Source organism: Haliotis rufescens, unplaced genomic scaffold (genome assembly GCF_023055435.1).
Source record: "Haliotis rufescens isolate VD_foot unplaced genomic scaffold, xgHalRufe1.0.p SCAF_4, whole genome shotgun sequence".
Classification (NCBI taxonomy): Eukaryota; Metazoa; Mollusca; class Gastropoda; order Lepetellida; family Haliotidae; genus Haliotis; species Haliotis rufescens.
Genome location: NW_025964112.1, coordinates 52,939,652 through 52,958,381, shown reverse-complemented (window position 1 = coordinate 52,958,381; position 18,730 = coordinate 52,939,652). Strand labels below are relative to the sequence as shown.

At 38.6% G+C, this 18,730-nt stretch overlaps 1 protein-coding gene across 3 annotated transcripts in view; it reads right to left on the bottom strand.

Moving 5' to 3' along the window:
- Positions 1–18,730, bottom strand: part of LOC124110978 (titin homolog) — a 78,251-nt gene that overhangs the window by 22,653 nt on the left and 36,868 nt on the right. For all 3 annotated transcript variants that reach the window (XM_048382037.1, XM_048382038.1, XM_048382039.1), the window contains exons 8-18: positions 18,335–18,556; positions 17,581–17,688; positions 17,057–17,140; positions 16,371–16,514; positions 15,292–15,342; positions 12,398–12,559; positions 11,185–11,295; positions 9,612–9,737; positions 5,145–5,260; positions 2,554–2,634; positions 546–645 (exon numbers count right to left, since the gene is read on the bottom strand). In XM_048382037.1, the coding sequence (XP_048237994.1) occupies positions 546–645; positions 2,554–2,634; positions 5,145–5,260; positions 9,612–9,737; positions 11,185–11,295; positions 12,398–12,559; positions 15,292–15,342; positions 16,371–16,514; positions 17,057–17,140; positions 17,581–17,688; positions 18,335–18,556 (1,305 nt within the window). The remainder of the gene's footprint in view (positions 1–545; positions 646–2,553; positions 2,635–5,144; positions 5,261–9,611; positions 9,738–11,184; positions 11,296–12,397; positions 12,560–15,291; positions 15,343–16,370; positions 16,515–17,056; positions 17,141–17,580; positions 17,689–18,334; positions 18,557–18,730) is intronic.

Below are 18,730 nucleotides of genomic sequence, written 5' to 3'. Positions count from 1 at the left end.
TGTGTCACAGATGACCACTAATAATTAGGGCAATATGCATTTATTTGTTGGATCAAGGATCCTCTGACCCTATCTGCTTCAAAATTGGAAAAAGATAAATTTACACTTATTCTTTTTTTTGCCGCCACATACATGCAAGATTACTCAAGTGTTTTTAAAAAAATCTCCTATAACACTTATGATGCTCAATTTGACATAATAAAAAAAAAGATTCTCCAAATTGATGAATTGTAGCTAAATTCCTCGCATTTATACATCTGGAGTTATTTCCCTTGTCATTCATCCAAAGACATTGTTGAAATTAACGTTTTTTGTCTTCTGAGAAAAAAACGACAAAAAGCAGAGCTTCCAGCAGACAATGGCACTAAAGATGGCACACTCATCAATTTATATTTCTTATTTCCGCTTCCCCATTCATGATCCAGTTTAAAAATTTTAAATTCCCCCCTCTGACTTTTGACTTCTGACTTCACCCCAAAAGATCTATGATCTAACAAATAAAAAATAATAGTTTTACTTGTTTTATAATTGATTGAGATTTGTACCTGCAGTTGTAAGATTGCGGCGGATCTCTTCCCGGTATTCTGCGGCAGTAGGATCAGCGCTCGTGGTCCGATGCTTCTTCATGATCTGTTCTATAGCATCCTGAGAAGGTTGTAATCAAAGAACTGTTATTCAGAATGCTGGGACTATATTGTTCAATCTCTTGACACTTGCCACTCTCACCAAAGATAGTTCAGTTACGTACAGTCAGAAGCCAATCACAGAAAGATTACAAACATCTCAGGAGTGAGAGAGTGAGTATGGTTTTACGCTGCTTTAAGCAATATTCCAGCAATATCACAGTGGGGGACACCAGAAATGGGCTCACACATTTAGCCCATGTGGGGAGTCGAACCTGGGTCTTTGGCGTGACGAGCGAACGCTTTAACTACTAGGCTACTCCATCTCCCCAAATATCTCAGGAAGAATAAAAAAAACTTAATTACAGTAAATAAATGAAGCTCATCTTTAAAACTTAAATTCATGCAACAAGTTGAAGCTTCCTGTTAACAACATATGTATGACATAATATATAGGACAGGGTATACGAGACTGAATTTATAGGACAGGGTATATGAGACAGAAGATATAGGACAGGGTATATGAGACAGAATATATAGGACAGGGTATATGAGACAGAATATATAGGACAGGGTATATGAGACAGAAGATATAAGACAGGGTATATGAGACTGAATTTATAGGACAAGGTATATGAGACAGAATATATAGGACAGGGTATATGAGACCGAATTTATAGGACAGGGTATACCAGGACAGAATTTATAGGACATTGTATATCAGACAGAAAATATAAGACAGGGTATATGAGACAGAATAAACAGGAAAGAATTTATAGGACAGAGTATTTTGGGGGAGTAAATTATATCTGAAGTAAAAGCAAATATGCCACATTTGAAAGCACATTAATTATTAATTTGTTAGAATTAGAATTGTTAGAATTTTTCAAATGGTAAAAGTGAGAAACTAAGCAAGCAATTAAACTGTTATCAATAATGAAATAATTTAGATATTAGTGTGTTCAGATATTAATCACATTGATAACAGGGCCCATCAATTAGAAAATGAGCCTTAAAATATGAATTTCTAAAATATATCCATTGTTATATAGTCAACCATATATTCCTAATGACATCATGTCCAAGTTTGCAATCCTTATTGCTTACTGATTTATGTGAAGTGCGTAGCAGTTTTCAAATTCAATGTCCAAATATGTATCAGCAAGATTCATGAGTATAACCTGCCACCATTCAATGCATGCAGTTAGAGACTGCAGTGACAATCACAAACTAAAGTGCATCAAGACAAATCACAAACACTCAAGCTGTGCTCAACCAGCCTCCATTCTGATAAAGGGAGGTAAGTACCAGTTTGACGGTTATTATTGACCAGATGATGATTTGAAACCATTGAGTATATATACTACTCAAAAGAAGTAAAGGAACACCCAGTTCATTCATATTACTACCGTTAATCTGTCAAGCCATCTGTTCTTTAACTTCTTTTGAGTTGTATATTGACTTTAGATTAATTCACGATGGATGTGAAATGTGAATACATGTATAATGAAAGCCAAATTATGAAATGTTCATCAAACTTCACTACTTTAGCTCATCACCCCATGAATGTTAATTTCTCATAATTCAGATGAAAACATGCAATGAATTAACTGAATTAAATATTACAAAATAAAAACACAGAGCTAAATAGATGATTTAATTGAAGCAAAACAGTTAACATGTTTATTACCTGTGTTGTCAAAATATATATTGGTTTATTCAAAGTTAAACCATACCCTAAAATAAGATTTGAATAATTTTGGCAGTTTGAAAGAGTTTGAAATCAGTTAATTCAAAAACATAAATAACGGTCCCCATAATGTCACAAATAAACAAATTATCCTGATCATCAGAAGGTACCAGAATGGAGGCTGTGAAACAACAGATGTGATTGGTGCAATATTGACCAATCACACGACACGTATCTTACAGTGTTGGTTGGTTCCTGCACAGACTGACTGCGAGAAATATCCCGGGTTGGGTGACGGTCAGCCCACAATGTTGCAGCTTGCTAAATTACAATTAGGAAGCGGTTAACTACAAAACTAGGCACTAAAACATCTGAAACAGAGATCTGCTATGAACATATTGCAATACAAAGCAAGTTTCTAAAAATCATATGACTTCATTAGTAATTCTGTACTATCCAAGTACTAATATGTATACACTACCAAACCATCATACAGATTTTAAATATACAACTGATTGCTAAATACTAAATTACAATATACTCTGCTATCATTTCTCAAGACCTACACTAGCCAAAATTTCTTTTGACAATATACTAAACTGTAAAGTCACATCAAGATATACTACTCAAAAGAAGTTAAAGAAAACCGATTCATATGACTGAAGTTAATCTGTCATGCCATGATTAATTAAAGTCATATGAAAGAATCAGGGGGGGTCCTTAACTTCTTTTGAGTAGTATATGATGGAGTCAGAAATTCTAGCTGTTGAAAACCAAACTCTGATCCAAAGTTTTGGTAATTAAGGTAAATATCACATTCTTTTAAAAAATCAGAGAATCTCTTTCTCCCTTCACATTGGAGATACAAAGAGATAGATGTTATAAGACTGTTAACCCAAACTCAAACATTAGATCACTTACAAAAACATTTCCTCGTAATAGAATAAAATGAGTGAAATAAAATGACAGTAAAAAGAAATCATAGCTGAGTGTTCCCATGACGTAAATACCACATACAGCATACACTTATAACAAACTGATGGATATAATTACCTTGCTAGGTCTCAGACTTTTATTGTATATTTTAGTCGAAATTCTTATAACGAACTACGTTTATGACGAAATAATATTAGTGGTCCCTTTGAGTACGTTATAACCGTGGTTTACTGTACATTGTATTAGGAATACAACTTGTATTGTAAGAACCTTCTGCCTGATGCCAAACATTGTATCAGAAGGCTCCTCAATACCAAGAAATCATTGTATGTTTGTTAAAAATCCCACAAAACAATGATCAGGTCACTTTGGAACTGAAATTGAGACAATAAATCACTTGAAAAATTCACTGAGAATAAAATGAGTTAAATGTTTTGTATTTTATTGACTACTGAATGACCTGATCATTGTCACACACCCAAGACTCTCCCATAGCATATATAATATAGGAAGCACAATGTTAATATAACCCTTTTAGTTAATGCAACAAGGGGTTGCGAGGTCTTGGGCTCCAACCATTTCGCCACATCAAAATTGCCAGGGTTTACAGGCACTTCTGAACATAATGACATCCAACTTGTACACTTGGATTCAATAGACACACAATAAATCCTTGAACAAGTGAGTGAGTTGGGTTTTATGCTGTTATTAGCAATATTCCAGCAATAACAGTGCTGGGGACACCAGGGCCCACTTGCACAAAGCGATCTTAGCGCTAAGACTATTGTAAGCCTATTTTAAAGTATGGGAGTTACGATCATCTTAACGCTAAGATCGCTTTGTGCAAGTGGGCCCTGAAATGGGCTTCACACATTGTACCCATGTGGGGAATCGAACCCAGGCCTTTGGCATGATGAGCAAACACTTTAATCACAAGGCTTACCCACCGCCCCCAATAAACATGCCTGTCTTGATGGAATCAACCAACAGACAAAAATATATATACACCTGCCTTGAATAATTAAATGTCGCATCAAGTGTTGGATTGAAAAAGAAACATTTGAAACAAAATTGAAAATACATGATGTAGACATTTCTGAACAAAATAAACACCTGCTGCGATTAAATAGCTGCATATCATAAATAACTAAGAACCTTTTGTAAATTAATAAACAAATGCCTGTTGCTTATTTAAGAGTCTATTAACTGCACTGCTATCATTACTCTACAACAATGACCTATATAGCTATATGATAATCCCTTTTGCATCATCGATTATCCAGTGTCATGTGCCTCCATCCTCTTGTCATTAACACGCTAGATCCATTGAGTCCACTTTAACACTAAACATAACTGTCCAATCAAATCTAACACATATGAGGGACATTCTGTAGAAGTTTAACAAAAAGAGCGGTAAAGATAGTAACATTACTTCCTAAACAACACTTACCGTATTCGACGTAATAAGCGCCCTTCTCTAATAAGCGCCCACGGCGATATTTGTTAATATATTGGCTAGTGAACAATCTCAATTAGCACCCCTTCCAATTGATTAATGTACACAAGACTTATTTATTTGTGTATAATACGCACTCGTATGTTATATGCACCCTTAATTATGGGCAATTAAATTCTGGAAAAATATATCTGTCGTATATAAACATTTCAGGCTGTCGGCATAAACCACGAAATTTACGATCTTTCAACTCAAAATAATATTCTAATAAGAGCCCCCTATTTCTAATTTTGAGAGCGCCCTGGGCGCTTATTACGTCGAATACAGTAATTAGCGAATGGGTCCAGGGTATTTATGATAACAGAATGGAGGTAATACACTGGACGACCGAGGATGTTTCATTGAAGCAGGTTTTCCCTCTGCTCCTCCTACCGCTCACCCTGATGTCTGCCTCCAGATTGTGCCCCGCCTCCGACTGACTCAGCACGCTCTGAGCGATCTTCTGAGCATGCTCAGTGAGAGCATCCACCAACAGCTGCTCCGATGCGGAAGACTCTGAAACAACAGCAGCAGCATGTTATGTGACAGTCCAGTCGGCAGCAATCTTTTGTCAATAAAATCTTTATACTGGCACACTATGAAAAAGCATAGTAGAATATGGGAAATAATTTTCGACAAACTGAAGGAAAACAAACAAATTGGTACATGGTAGTAAGACCTGAAGGCATGCAAGATTGCAATAATGTTGTCTGAGTTCAAATCCTCATTCACATTTTCGCTTCTTGACATGAGCATCCTTCACTTGTTACTTATCAAAGCCAAAATCCACTATCGGTTTCAAAGTGTTTCGGTATAGTAACATTCAAAATACTTTCATCTGAGGTTGCTGAGAAAAGAAACTATAAAAAAATTGAACACATGAATATCAGAATGGTTGTAAGATAGCTAATTCACATTTAACAATATTCTATCATTTAATAACACGAAAGGATTATTTGTGATGGCAAGTTTTCTTCGTATGTTCATAAATAGTATACAAGCTAGAAGTACATACACTCACATATATGCCCAATATAGTGATTACCAATATTTTGTATAAAACAAGGTCTGTGAATGAAGAAGTAAAATATGATACATTGAGTCATATTAAATGTATATTTGCATGCACAAAATTAAGAAATAATGTTTCGATTGTTCATTGAAATAATTATACATTTCTTTGTAAACAAAATATCAGCTTTATATTATAAACACACTTGGTTATATCCAGCACCGTCAAACGTTAGTTGCAAACCAAAATCAACAATGCATGCAGTTAAATCGCCCATTCCCTCGAGTAGAAGAAAATGAAATACATGTCATTTTGGATACATCCATGCTTATATGACATCCAATACGTAGATATTCTCCATATACTCATCTGAAAATCACAGAAATTACATGAAAATCATCGTAATTTACTCCCCGCTTACAGCTCTTCTACCTCAGAGCTCTGCGCTGTTTACATGTCACAGTCCATTGACAGGGGGTCAATTTTGACCAGATTGTAGATTCAAGGGAAGACAATATAACAAATGTTATTTTTGGGATAACACTTTCTTAGTAAAGTAAAGTCCAATCCAGGACTAGAACCTACACTGCCAGAGTGAGGCACGTAATCACCAGCACACAAAGTCAGCAATCTAACCCACTCAGCCACCGAGGCTTCCACAAAAATGAAAGTTCAACAACTGGTAGTCTAGATCACATACTTTGTGTACCCCTCCGACAGGCATGGTTCCCATGGCCGAAAGCTATGAACACACAATGCCATATACAAAGTGGTCAAATGTCACAAATGTTATATTTTGGATAACACATTTGTGAAGCAATCTTAATCTTCTTATACTGGTTAGGCACTAGATTTATTTGTTTATAGTTATATGATACCCCTTTGTGTATAGCTCTGCACTGCATGAGGAACTTTTGAACGTCTCCACATATTACTGACCTGCAGACAATTTTATGACAAAACCAGATTCTTTTAGACAGGGACATGTTTGTGAATTGCACTGGAGCCTATAGTGACTGAGAAACATAATCGAGGCGAACTGGGATTCGAACCCACAATCATAGGTTTCTGGCATGCCCAAGGGACGCAACTCTGCCCAGCGAATCGCAGCACCTTACACGACTTGGCCACCCGTGCTGGAGCTTATAACTTCCTTCTAATTGACCAAGCCAAAACATCCTTGACACTGTTCTGGGCCCACCGGCACCAAGTGATCTTAGCACTACAATTTTTGTAAGCCTATGTTAAAGTATGGGAGTTACGATGATCTTAGCGCTAAGATCGCTTTGTGCAAGTGGGCCCTGAAGTTGATAGTGGCTTTGATGGTGTTTGCGGAACATACAATGTATAAGAATTGGTTATTGTTCCACACATGTGGGTTACATCTTGACAGATTGTTTTATATTACTATGACAGCATGTTATCTGTTTAACCTGAAAAGAATGATCATATACAAGTAACAGGCAAGGAGACAATGTGAAGAAGAGAGTGCTGATCTGAAACCGAATGTGTGCATCAAGAGAGAACAAGCTCAGTCATTGGAGGTGGTAACATGCAAACCAATGATGTGCAACAAGAACGTGCAATAACCAGACTTCAATTTAACCTTCATCAATCCTGGATACTGTTGACCTTGATGACCTCAGTGACCGTGACCTGGTCAGAGGTGAGTGTGGTACAGAGGGCACAAACACCTGCTCACCGGTCACCTGTAGGGGGCCACTGGGATGCGATTCTCCCGACAAAATCCTTGAGTTTATTTCAGTTGCTTGAGATTGTGGCCTTGACATTGATTGACAGTGACTGGGTGCTTTACCATCCTCCTGTCCGTCTGTGTCATCTCCCCCAGACACAACCTTGTCCTCTGCCAAAGTTGCTGACACAAGGTCAACTGGAGGACTTTCAAGACCTGACAGGTTCAATGGAGGGAGCTTCTCTATCAGGTCAGAACCGTTTTTTGGATCGGCAGATTTCAATGAGTTTGCTGGACTGTTACGTCCTTTAAGGGACAGCAGATTGTCCTCAGTATTGACATCTTGAGAACTACTAGGTGCCTCCATCACATGGGTCACATTCTTCCTTCCATCACTCAGCCTGCTCCTGTCTGTCAACTGGGACTGACTTCTGTTTGAAGTCCATCCTGGGATCGGAAGTTCCTCAAACACTGGAGAAGTTCGGCCAGAGACTACAGAAAGGGACCTTTGAGGAGCATTTATATTTGGCAGTAGACATTCTTCAGCAACAGCTCCTGTAGAGGCAGGTCTGTTCATCTTAGAGTTAACCATTTCTTCTGAGGTCACAGATTTTACAGATTCCTGTCTGGAAGAGGCAGCCCTGGACTCTTTCAAACCATTCTTCGGTTTCTGCTCTGTGGTTTCACTCAGATCATTGCTCCTGCTTCGACTGTGTAGGCTGTTTCTGGAACTCCCTCTGTTCCTGACGAGATCTGACCTCCCTCCAGACACAGGTGTCCTGTTCCTGCTTTTAGACTCCTTCCTTTTCATGTCAGATGTTCCCAGAGACCTCGGTGTCCTTTCCATACTGCTTGACTTCCTCTGATGTGCATCAGAAGCAGTGGATGCTGTGTTATCCTTATCAAAAACCTCATCATCTGCTGCATCAGACTCTTTCCTTGAACTCTTAACTGTATTAGACCTTGACCTTTCCTCTGACCTTTTCTTTTTGAAGTCACCTGACCTTGACCTTTCACTCATCCTGGTCTTTTCAGTTGTCCTTTCACTCAGCACAGTGTCTCCTGCCGAGGGTGTAGAAGTTCTGGCTGATCTAGTTTTGCTAGATTTCGATTTAGTTTTCGTGACACTTGTTTCTGTAGACTCGCGAGAAGGATCTGTGGGAGCAGAAGGCAGTGTAAGGTCTGTTAACTGAGAAGGGTTTACAAGATCTGTTGGGTCTGTGGACCCATGACTTTTGTGTTCTGTTGGAGGGTGAGGAGTAAGCTCCAGCTCCATGGTGGGCTCCCGGCTGTCCAGCATCGCCCTCGCCTCCTCCTCCGGCTTCTCTGTGATTGGTCCCCACTCGGACTCAAATGTCTCATCATCATACCCTCTCTCTGAATGGGCTGAAACAGTATGGCTGGCTAAACAGGGCAAGCATTAAAAAGACAAGCAACACACAACACAGGCAAGCTAAGCTCATGATGGATATTGTAGGATTTCCATATTTGCAAAAGATAAAAGTTTATGAAGTTTTAAATGTCCAACAGAATTTTTCATCTAAAAACCTTAATCTTGGCTACCAATCAAGGGCTTTACACAGCATCTTCTTGTTGATTGTAGACCTAATGGTCATATATACATTTTACAGATTCCTATATATATATATATATATAAACGTGAGTGAATGTCACTCTTCCCCCTTGTCAAAAACAACAGCACTATGAGGCTTTTTGTATAACTTGGTTTATTGAAAAAAAAAAAACCTGATGAAAAAGATATTGCTTGAAATGTTTTTTTGAATGATGCATTAAATTTCTTCCCTTAATATTTTCTTATTTTATTTTATCAATAAAATTAGTTAACTGACCTGGCATGAACCATAATAATTATTCCAAATTTGTGAAAGAAAAGAAAGAAGTTCTTTCCGAAGGCCCATGCATACAATACAGAAACCAGGAGACAACATGCCATGGGTAAACAGTAACATTCACCAACTTGACAAATAGTCTCACCCGATACTTAACAATCATTTTGAAATCCTTCACTACCTATCCATCAAACTAAGCCCTTTCACACAAACCAGGCGATAATTAATAAGCTAGTACCAAACAGATTACACATCCCTACACCGTATTCCCAACACACTTGAAGGTAAGCTAGCCAACACCACACAGGGTACCTGCATCTACATGTCTGGCAGTGAGAGGTTGTGCCCGCGGCGCCAGGGAGCGGCCCTGGTCACTGCTGGCATAATTCCACTGATGGATGGATGCAGATGCATCAAGCTCTCGGCCACTTTCTGAATCTTTGGTGAAATAAACACATGTGATAGTGAAAAGACTAGCACTTAGTCCCAGAAATGAAATTTTCTTATTTAAAAATATAGATCTATATCTACAAAAAGAAAAAGAAAATCCAAATGGAGCCCAGAACAATGCTTAATTTCTTCAAGCTGAGGCAATCAAGACTTCCAGGCAAGTATTCTAGACTTGAGTTGGACTCCTTTTTAATTTATTCACTTGGGTCTGGGAAACAAACAAGACCATGATCTAATCTCCAGATTTGAAGATAGGTAGAGTTACTTCCCTTTGTCCATTGCTAACCAAAAAGCTCCTCACAGTGATAGCCCGTTCACGGAGCTCTCCATACTATCACTGCCACCAAATGGAGCCCAGTGCAATGCTTAATTTCCTCGAGCTGAGGCAATCAAGACTTCCCCAATCATTCTAGACTTGAGTTTGACTCCTTTTTAATTTATCTTTTAGGGTCGGGGAGACAAACTAGAAGATGATCTAATCTCCAGATTTGAAGATAGGTAGAGTTAGTTCCCTTTGTCCATTGCTCGCCAAGCTCCTCACAGTGATAGCCCATTCACGGAGCTCTCTATACCATCGCTGCCACCAAATGGAGCCCAGAGCAATGCTTAATTTTCTCGAGCTGAGGCAATCAAGACTTCCCCAATTATTCTAGACTTGAGTTTGACTCCTTTTTAGTTTATCTTTTAGGGTCTGGGAGACAAACTAGACCATGATCTTATTCTCCAGATTTGAAGAAATACCACAATGATACTCGACTGAATGTTTGACAAGTCACGTAATTCTATAAAAAACAACACTTTAATCTTGTCTCCCTGCTTTTCTCCAATATATTTCATGACTTTTAAGATTGTAAATATTTATCTAAAAGAAACTGAGTGGTCCTCCTGAATACACAAATCTTACGGATGCCTACTGAACTGTATCTGGTCTTCCACTCTGATAATTTGTCATTAAATTGAAGGCAGTGCTAAACACTAAATAACTTCTAATCTCATCCTTATCATTTGATGACAACCTCCATGAGCCGGGCTTTGAACTTTCAACAGTCCTATCACGGTGTGTCAGTTTAATGTATTTTGTAATGACAAAATGTATTTTGATGAGAGATAGAGTTACTTCCCTTTGTCCATTACTTACTCTTATTTAATTAGAGTTACTCCCCTTGTTCAAAGTGCGCTGTATACACTTATTCGTGTCGAACAGGCATCAGACTTGCTAGCCCAGCACATGCACATACACATGCACATGTGACCCGTGAAGAACCGGTCTTAGACAAGATCTTCAGCAACCCATGCTTGTCGTAAGAGGCGACTAATGGGATCGGGTTCAGCCATTTGTATTTAGAAATGGACAAAAATGCTGCACATTGACATGAGAACAGCTAATGGAACAGTGCTGACAGGTATTGATATTGATGGTGACGTTGAGACGTACCTTTGCGAGACTGTCTCCTCTCCTCCTTGCCGTCCAGGTGGACCTTCTTTCGGGACTCCTTCCACTCTTCCGGCTCGTCTGTGTCCGATGGGATGGACTCCGCAACCTCACCTGGAACATATAAGTGAGTGAGTGGGTGAGTTTTATGCCTCTTTGAACAGCAGTTCAGCTAAATCACAAATACTGAACACAGGTCCTAGATATTTTCAAATTTCCTGAGTGAGCAAGCTAGATTAAACGGCACTTTTTACAGTATTCCAGTTAAAAATTGTGAAAAAAGTGTGTATTATACACAGATAAATATGGTATATCACAGTGTGTCAGCTTAATGTGTGAGGAAATCCACAAGCAGAGGTATAGAGCCAACCAACCAAGGGCTATAATCAGGTAGAATTGGGGAGTGAGTGAGTGAGTGAGTGAGTGAGTGAGTGAGTGAGTTTGTTGGGTTTAACTCCGCTTTTAACAGTTCTCCAGTTATATCGCGGCATGTCAGCTTAATCTGGGAGGAAAGCCAGAAGTGATGCAGGTCTCAGACGTTACGGGATTCGAACCCACAATCATAGGTTTCTGGCCTGCCTAAGGGACGCAACTCTCCACAGCGAATCGCAGCGCCCTAGACAACTGGGCGATCTGAGTGAGTGAGTGAGTTAGGTTTCACATAGATTGGATCATACTTTCAGCATAATGTTGTAAGAAGAAAGTGAGTGCATACAGCAATATTCCAGCCTTAACCTGAACGCTTGTGATTAATCAAATCTGGACCAGGCAAATCAGAGACAGAAAACACAAGAAGCGATCCACTCGATCAGGGCAAGCTGACAATCAGCGAAGTCACAGAGCCTGACCACTGATCCATTTAAGTCACCTCTCAAAATATGCTCTTAAGACACTCTAAAGACACTCTTAAGACACTCTTAAGACGCTTTAAAGACGCTTTAAAGACTCTCTAAAGATACTCTTAAGATGCTTTAAAGATACTCTAAAGACACTCTAAAGACACTCTAAAGACGCTCTAAAGAGACTCTTATGATGCTTTAAAGACACTTTGAAGACACTCTTAAGACACTCTAAAGACACTCTATAGACACTCTAAAGATATGATACCAGTGACAGTCTTCACACCCAGAGCTCACACAGAATTCATAGAAAGTATGACTTGAAGAATAGCAAAGTTCTTCTAGCCAACAATACCAATTGACAAAGTTGCACCTACCGTCGCCAACTCTCTTGTTGACACGCATGACATCTTGCAGTGGCGCCACATCACCATGTGCATGTTTGGACGGTCCTACGGATCCGCCAACGCTGATGATCTCACCATCGGGGGCGCAGATGATGCTGCCCTTCAAGGAACCATCACCAATGACGCTGCCGGCTGAACAAGATATAGGGGTTAGTCAGCATGTTCAAAGTGTAAAGTCATCTCAGTTGTCTCATAATTAAAGATTTCAAAAGCAAATCCATGTTTCTGTTGGCATGTCCAAAGTGTAAGAATCAACCAAAATGTCTGACATAAAAAGTTATAAAGGATGCTCTTAACATTTCATTTTTGTGTAAATAATTTTTTTTCTGTGGATTTTTTATTTCTTTAATTAGCACATATTTCCTTAAGATATTACACAAACTTCTTGCATATCAAAATAAAAATAAAAACTTATTTCTACACTATTACTTCATGTCTATAGACAGGACTTCTATAGTAATCCGCAATTCATGTAATATCAGAATCAATGTTCATACTATGTTCTACTGTAGCCTACAGGGTGATCAACATTGATACCTAACTTTTTACTGTAGCTTACAGGATGATCAACATAGATACTAAGTTTTACTTTGGCTTACAGGATGATCAACATTGATACTATGTTTTACTGTAGCTTACAGGATGATCAACAGTGATACGATGTTTTACTGTAGCTTACATGATCAACATTGATACTATGTTTTACTGTAGCTTACAGGATTATCAACATAGATACTATATTTTTCTGTAGCTTACACAATGATCAATGTTGAAACTATGTTTTACTGTAGCTCACAGGATGATGAACATTGATACTATGTTTTACTGTAGCTTACATGATGATCAACATTGATATTTTCTTTTACTGTAGCTTACAGGATGATCAACAGTGATACGATGTTTTACTGTAGCTTACATGATGATCAACATTGATACTATGTTTTACTGTAGCTCACAGGATCATCAACATTGTTACCATGTTTTACTGTAGCTTACAGGATGATCAACAGTGATACGATGTTTTACTGTAGCTTACAGGATGATCAACATTGATATTTTCTTTTACTGTAGCTTACAGGATGATCAACATTGATACTTTGTTTTACTGTAGCTTACAGGATAATCAACATTGATACGATGTTTTACTGTAGCTTACAGGATGATCAACATTGATACGATGTTTTACTGTAGCTTACAGGATGATCAACATAGATACTATGTTTTACTGTAGCTCACAGGATCATCAACATTGATATTTTCTTTTACTGTAGCTTACAGGATGATCAATGTTGATACTATGTTTTACTGTAGCTCACAGGATGATCAACATTGATACTTTGTTTTACTGTATCTAGAATTGTACAACAGAAAAATATGAACACAACTGCTTTGTGAGTATTTCCTACATTAACACTGATCTACATCTATTTCCACTATACAGATATTACAGAAAGGCTCTAAGTTAGACTGTTTACAAAGGAATAATATTATGAAAAATAACAAATAACAACTAAAAAACACTAGAGCAATATAACAACAAAGATGAAACTCCATGTTCCCGAGACAAGGGAGTTAACTGACCATAAAAGTCCAGTTTCCACCCCTGCCGAACTAGGCTGGAATTATGGAGTCATATTTTGACTGGACTAACGAGTCTATGCATAGTCCAATCAAAATCGACATCCAGTTAATAAACAACATGGTGATTGCCATGCAGATTTCCGTTGATTTCAGGATTTGCAGAGCATGAGTACCGTCTATTGGTTGACAGACATTTTCCAAATCCTGCTCAAGTGCTCTGATGCACTTCATGTTTCAATGCAATAAAGATCATGATTAAAAATCAGATCGTTTTGACTGGGCGCCGCCATTTCGTTTGCAGCAAATGCAAGTGATATGAGAGGTGGAATCTGACTTTGACAGTCAGTTAACTGCCTTGTCTCGGGAAGATGACAAAACTCATGCATACAAATCTTCGAGGTCCTCAACAAGAGCAATGTTTAGCTAACAAGTAACCTGAAGGGGGCGTGTTATTTTTTGTATAAAAACTATCTTAGTGTATTATCAAAATAAACAGTTTTTGCACATGTGCACAGATATGTATAGAAGCCTAATATGGAGCCTCTGGATACTACTGCACAACTTATTAAGGATAGTTGACAGTGAAGAGGACTTCTGTTGAAAATCTGTAGATTTTGTTAGTGTGATGACAGCCATAACATGGGATTTATGGCAATGACATAATAGAAATTTTGAAATCTAAAAGCTATGGAGCCTCTGAATAGTTGACAGTGAAGAGGACTTCTTTTAAAAATTTAAAATAATTTAAAGAGTGATGACAAAATAGGAGATTTATGGCAATGACATAATGGAGATTTTGTAATCGCAGGCATTATGGAGCCTCTGGATGAATGAGTGAGTGAGTGAGTTGGCCTTAACACTGCTTTGAAACATATTTCCAGAATATCACTGCGGGTCAGCTTACTGTGGGAAGTGACACGTGTCAGACATTGGCCACTTTGGTGAAAATAACATCAGTCATCAGTCATACACAATGTTGTTTTTTACAAAAAAAACTGCAAGGTATTTTGAAGCATTGCAGGTAACTGCAGAAAGCCTAACCATGATTCTAAAGCAAAATAAACAGAAAACCCAACATAATAATAACTACAGCCAGTTGAACAAAAATGACTACTACAAAAGAAGCACTGATTATTGACCAGGCTGATCCAAGGGTCAACCCCTCTAACATGTAGGAAGCGGGGGCTACAGGCAGGCCTTGGGTTAGCAGAGTGTAAGCTGGGGGGTTTGGACTGTAAGACAGTCTACAGTGGTTATATCTAGGGTCAACAGAAAGTCCTCACTCTCAGAACGATCCGGTGAACTCGTGGAGGACTTCTTGTCAAAGTCGACACCTGCACCAATCAAATATTTTTATGTTGATGATTGTTGCTTAACGCCATACTCAGCAATATTCCAGTCATATGACAGTGGCTTGTAAATACTTTAGTCTGGACCAGACAATCCAGTGATTGATATTGTGAACAACAATCAGGGTACAAGTACACAGGATGAACCAAGCCTGACCACCATCTATTAGGTCACCTCTTAAAACCAGCATAGGTTGCTGGGGACCTATATTCCTACCCAGAATCTCCAAAGGGTTTTAAAAAAATCTTTATGAAGAGCATAGTACCTTTAAAAAAAATTCTCAGGTTTTGATTCAATCAGTACAACATATTTACTTTTTGGATCAACAAAAGAAACAAGTCAGACACACTTGCAGGGTATTTTTGTCCAAACCTTATCCTAACTAATGTCCAAAGTATCTGCAGAAAACCTTTTGTTTTTATTTTCTACTTGTCTAATTGATGATGTTTACGTCTAAGAATTGATAATACCATATAGTTCCTGTTAGATTATTATTCAGACATCAATGAAATAACCCGACTGCATGATGGACAGGCTGAGTTTTCTATAAGTTGTTTCAATGAGTTCGTTTTTGTTGTTGTCTTTTTGTTTAACGCCGCACTCGGGAATATTCCAGCTGTATGATGGCGATCTATATATAATGGGCCTGACAGTCCAGTGTATGACATCATGGGCATCGATCTTCGCAAAAGGGATCCAATTACATACATCAACCAAATCAGTGAGTCTGTCCATCCAATCCGGTTTGTCGCCTCTTATTACAAGCATGGGTTGCTCACGACAATTCTAGTGAGTGAGTATGGTTTTACGCCGCTTTTAGCAATATTCCAGCAATATCACGGCGGGGGACACCAGAAATGGGCTTTACACATTGTACCCATGTTGGGAATCGAACCCGGGTCCTCGGCGTGACGAGCGAACGGTTTAACCACTAGGCTACCCGACCGCCCCTCAAGACAATTCTAACCCGGTTTTCAAGGGGATTTTCGAGGAGAACACAAGGACAACTCACGTCCCTTCTTGGATCCAACACTCTTGAGGCTCTGCTGGCTTCCCTTCCAGTGTGGCCTCTGTTTGCTAGGGATGGACTGGACACCACTGTGGGCGATGCTCTCGCTGCTGCTGTGGAGGTTGGCTCCCCCTGCTGCCATTGGACCTGCAGGCGGTGATAGTATTGGTAGTGGGTAGTTCTGACTATGATAAGTGATAATGATGGTATGATACAGGTCATTGGACCTGTAGGCCATGATAATGACAGTAGTGGCAGTACTAACCATGGCAAGTGATAATGATGATATGATACAGGTCATTGGACCTGCAGGCCGTGATAAAGAAGATGTAATTCGGGCCATCGGACCTGTGGCAGTGATAATCAAAATATCAAAGAAGACTTTGGACCTAGGGGTAGTGATAATGATGATTCAAAACAGGCCATCAGACCTGGGGGTCATGATAATGGCAATAGTATTGATGGTGATGAGTGAGTGAGTGAATATGGTTTTATGCAGATTTTAGCAATATTCCAGCAATATCATGGCGGGGGACACCAGAAATGGGCTTCACACATTGTACCCATGTCGAATCGAACCCAGGTCTTCGGCGTGACGAGCAAACGCTTTAACCACTAGGCTACCCGACCGCCCATGATGATGATGATGATGATGATGATGATGATCATGATCATGACAGGCAACTCACCTCTGTCTGAACCAGCCTGCGATGCCTTCTTCTGTCTCTTCCGATGATGCTGTCTCTCAGCCCCTCTCCACGAGTCATCTTCTCCTAAGAAACATTAACTGAGTTCTCATTTTCAATATCACACAATTAGTTTTCCTTACATATCTACGACCAGATATTTTAAAGACTATTTACAAGAGATATCAGTTAGAAAGCAATGTTACACATCTTAAAATACCAACAAGTCTTTTGCTTCATCACATATGATATCTTAATGTTATGAATTGTTGAACATGTATCTCTGCTTCTTGGTGAAATTATTGTGAGTAAGTGAGTGACAGGCATAATTGAATGTTAATATGTTGATACGATATTAAGACAGTGCTTATAATTCAATTTTGCCACATAATAAAACTATTTTCAAGATGGCTGATAAAAAATATGGGAGACAACTCTGCAAAGCAAACTGCAGTGACTTAGTCCCAGAGATTCAGCCTTATTTACACAGTAGAGATTGATTTTACAAGATTAAATATTGCAACTACCATCCTTTGATGGTTTCGGAGGAACAGCACGGCCATCTGTCTCCGTTGTATTCATCAACGTCGAGTGTTGTGGCGTTGGAGGTTCAACGTTAACCAACGGAACACCATCTATCAATACATCAATCATGCTACCAATCAAATGTTAGTGTGCACTCACTGTCAATCAGATTTAGTGTGCATTCAAGGAACATGCCTCACATGTGATATTATCTGTGTAACATACATAATTATTCAGTTATCTCACAGCAAGTCAGCTCAAAACAGGAGGGGCAATCATGTTAATGTTAGAATGACTGTCACAGAAAATATTTGATAAATGTTGTACTGATAGAGATACAGCAAACTTGTATCAATGTGATATTTGGACATTTTGTGTCAATCATTTGGGTTCAGATGCAAATGAAATGCTTAACAAATTTGATTCAAAATCATATACATGATTTTTACTGACCCTCAGCATTAACATCACATCAAGAAAAGTGTTTGATAAAAATGTTGCAAGAATAACCAATTCTAAATATCTTAAATACAAAATCTTAAAATGACATTTCTTCTAAATAACACCAAATTAATATCATAGAAAATACAAATTCAATACTTCTAACATATAATAACACATTAAAATCTTTTCAGAGCACAAGATTTCAAACTGAAAAATATATTTGAGTTGGAGCATGTGCATGTGGGTGGAAATTATTATGTTAGAAAAGGGAGTGCACTCTAATCCAGTATGCTATATCTGTTTATCACACACCTTGTCCAAAAATGGGTGGCAGTGTGATGTTCTGGTAGGTTGTCTCTCTGCTGACATCCTTGATGGGGGTGAGTGGATGTCGAGAGATGGCTGGAAGCTGGGGGATACTTGTCACCGACCCAGAGGGGGAGGAACTACTTTCTCGTAGTGACACAATGGGTGCACTGCCAATGTACTCCTTTCCTGCTTCATCGATTCCATATGGCCAACTGCGATTCTGGGCTTGAAATTTAACATACAAAGTTGTTCATATTTGGCAAATTCACATTGAATTTATTCAGCTGGCATATTTTGCTGTAAAATGGTTTGAGTTCTGGAATTCTGAAAAGTTATCTAACAACAATTTCTTTGAGTGAGTGGTGGGTGGTGGGTGAGTTGGGTTTAACGCCGCTTTTA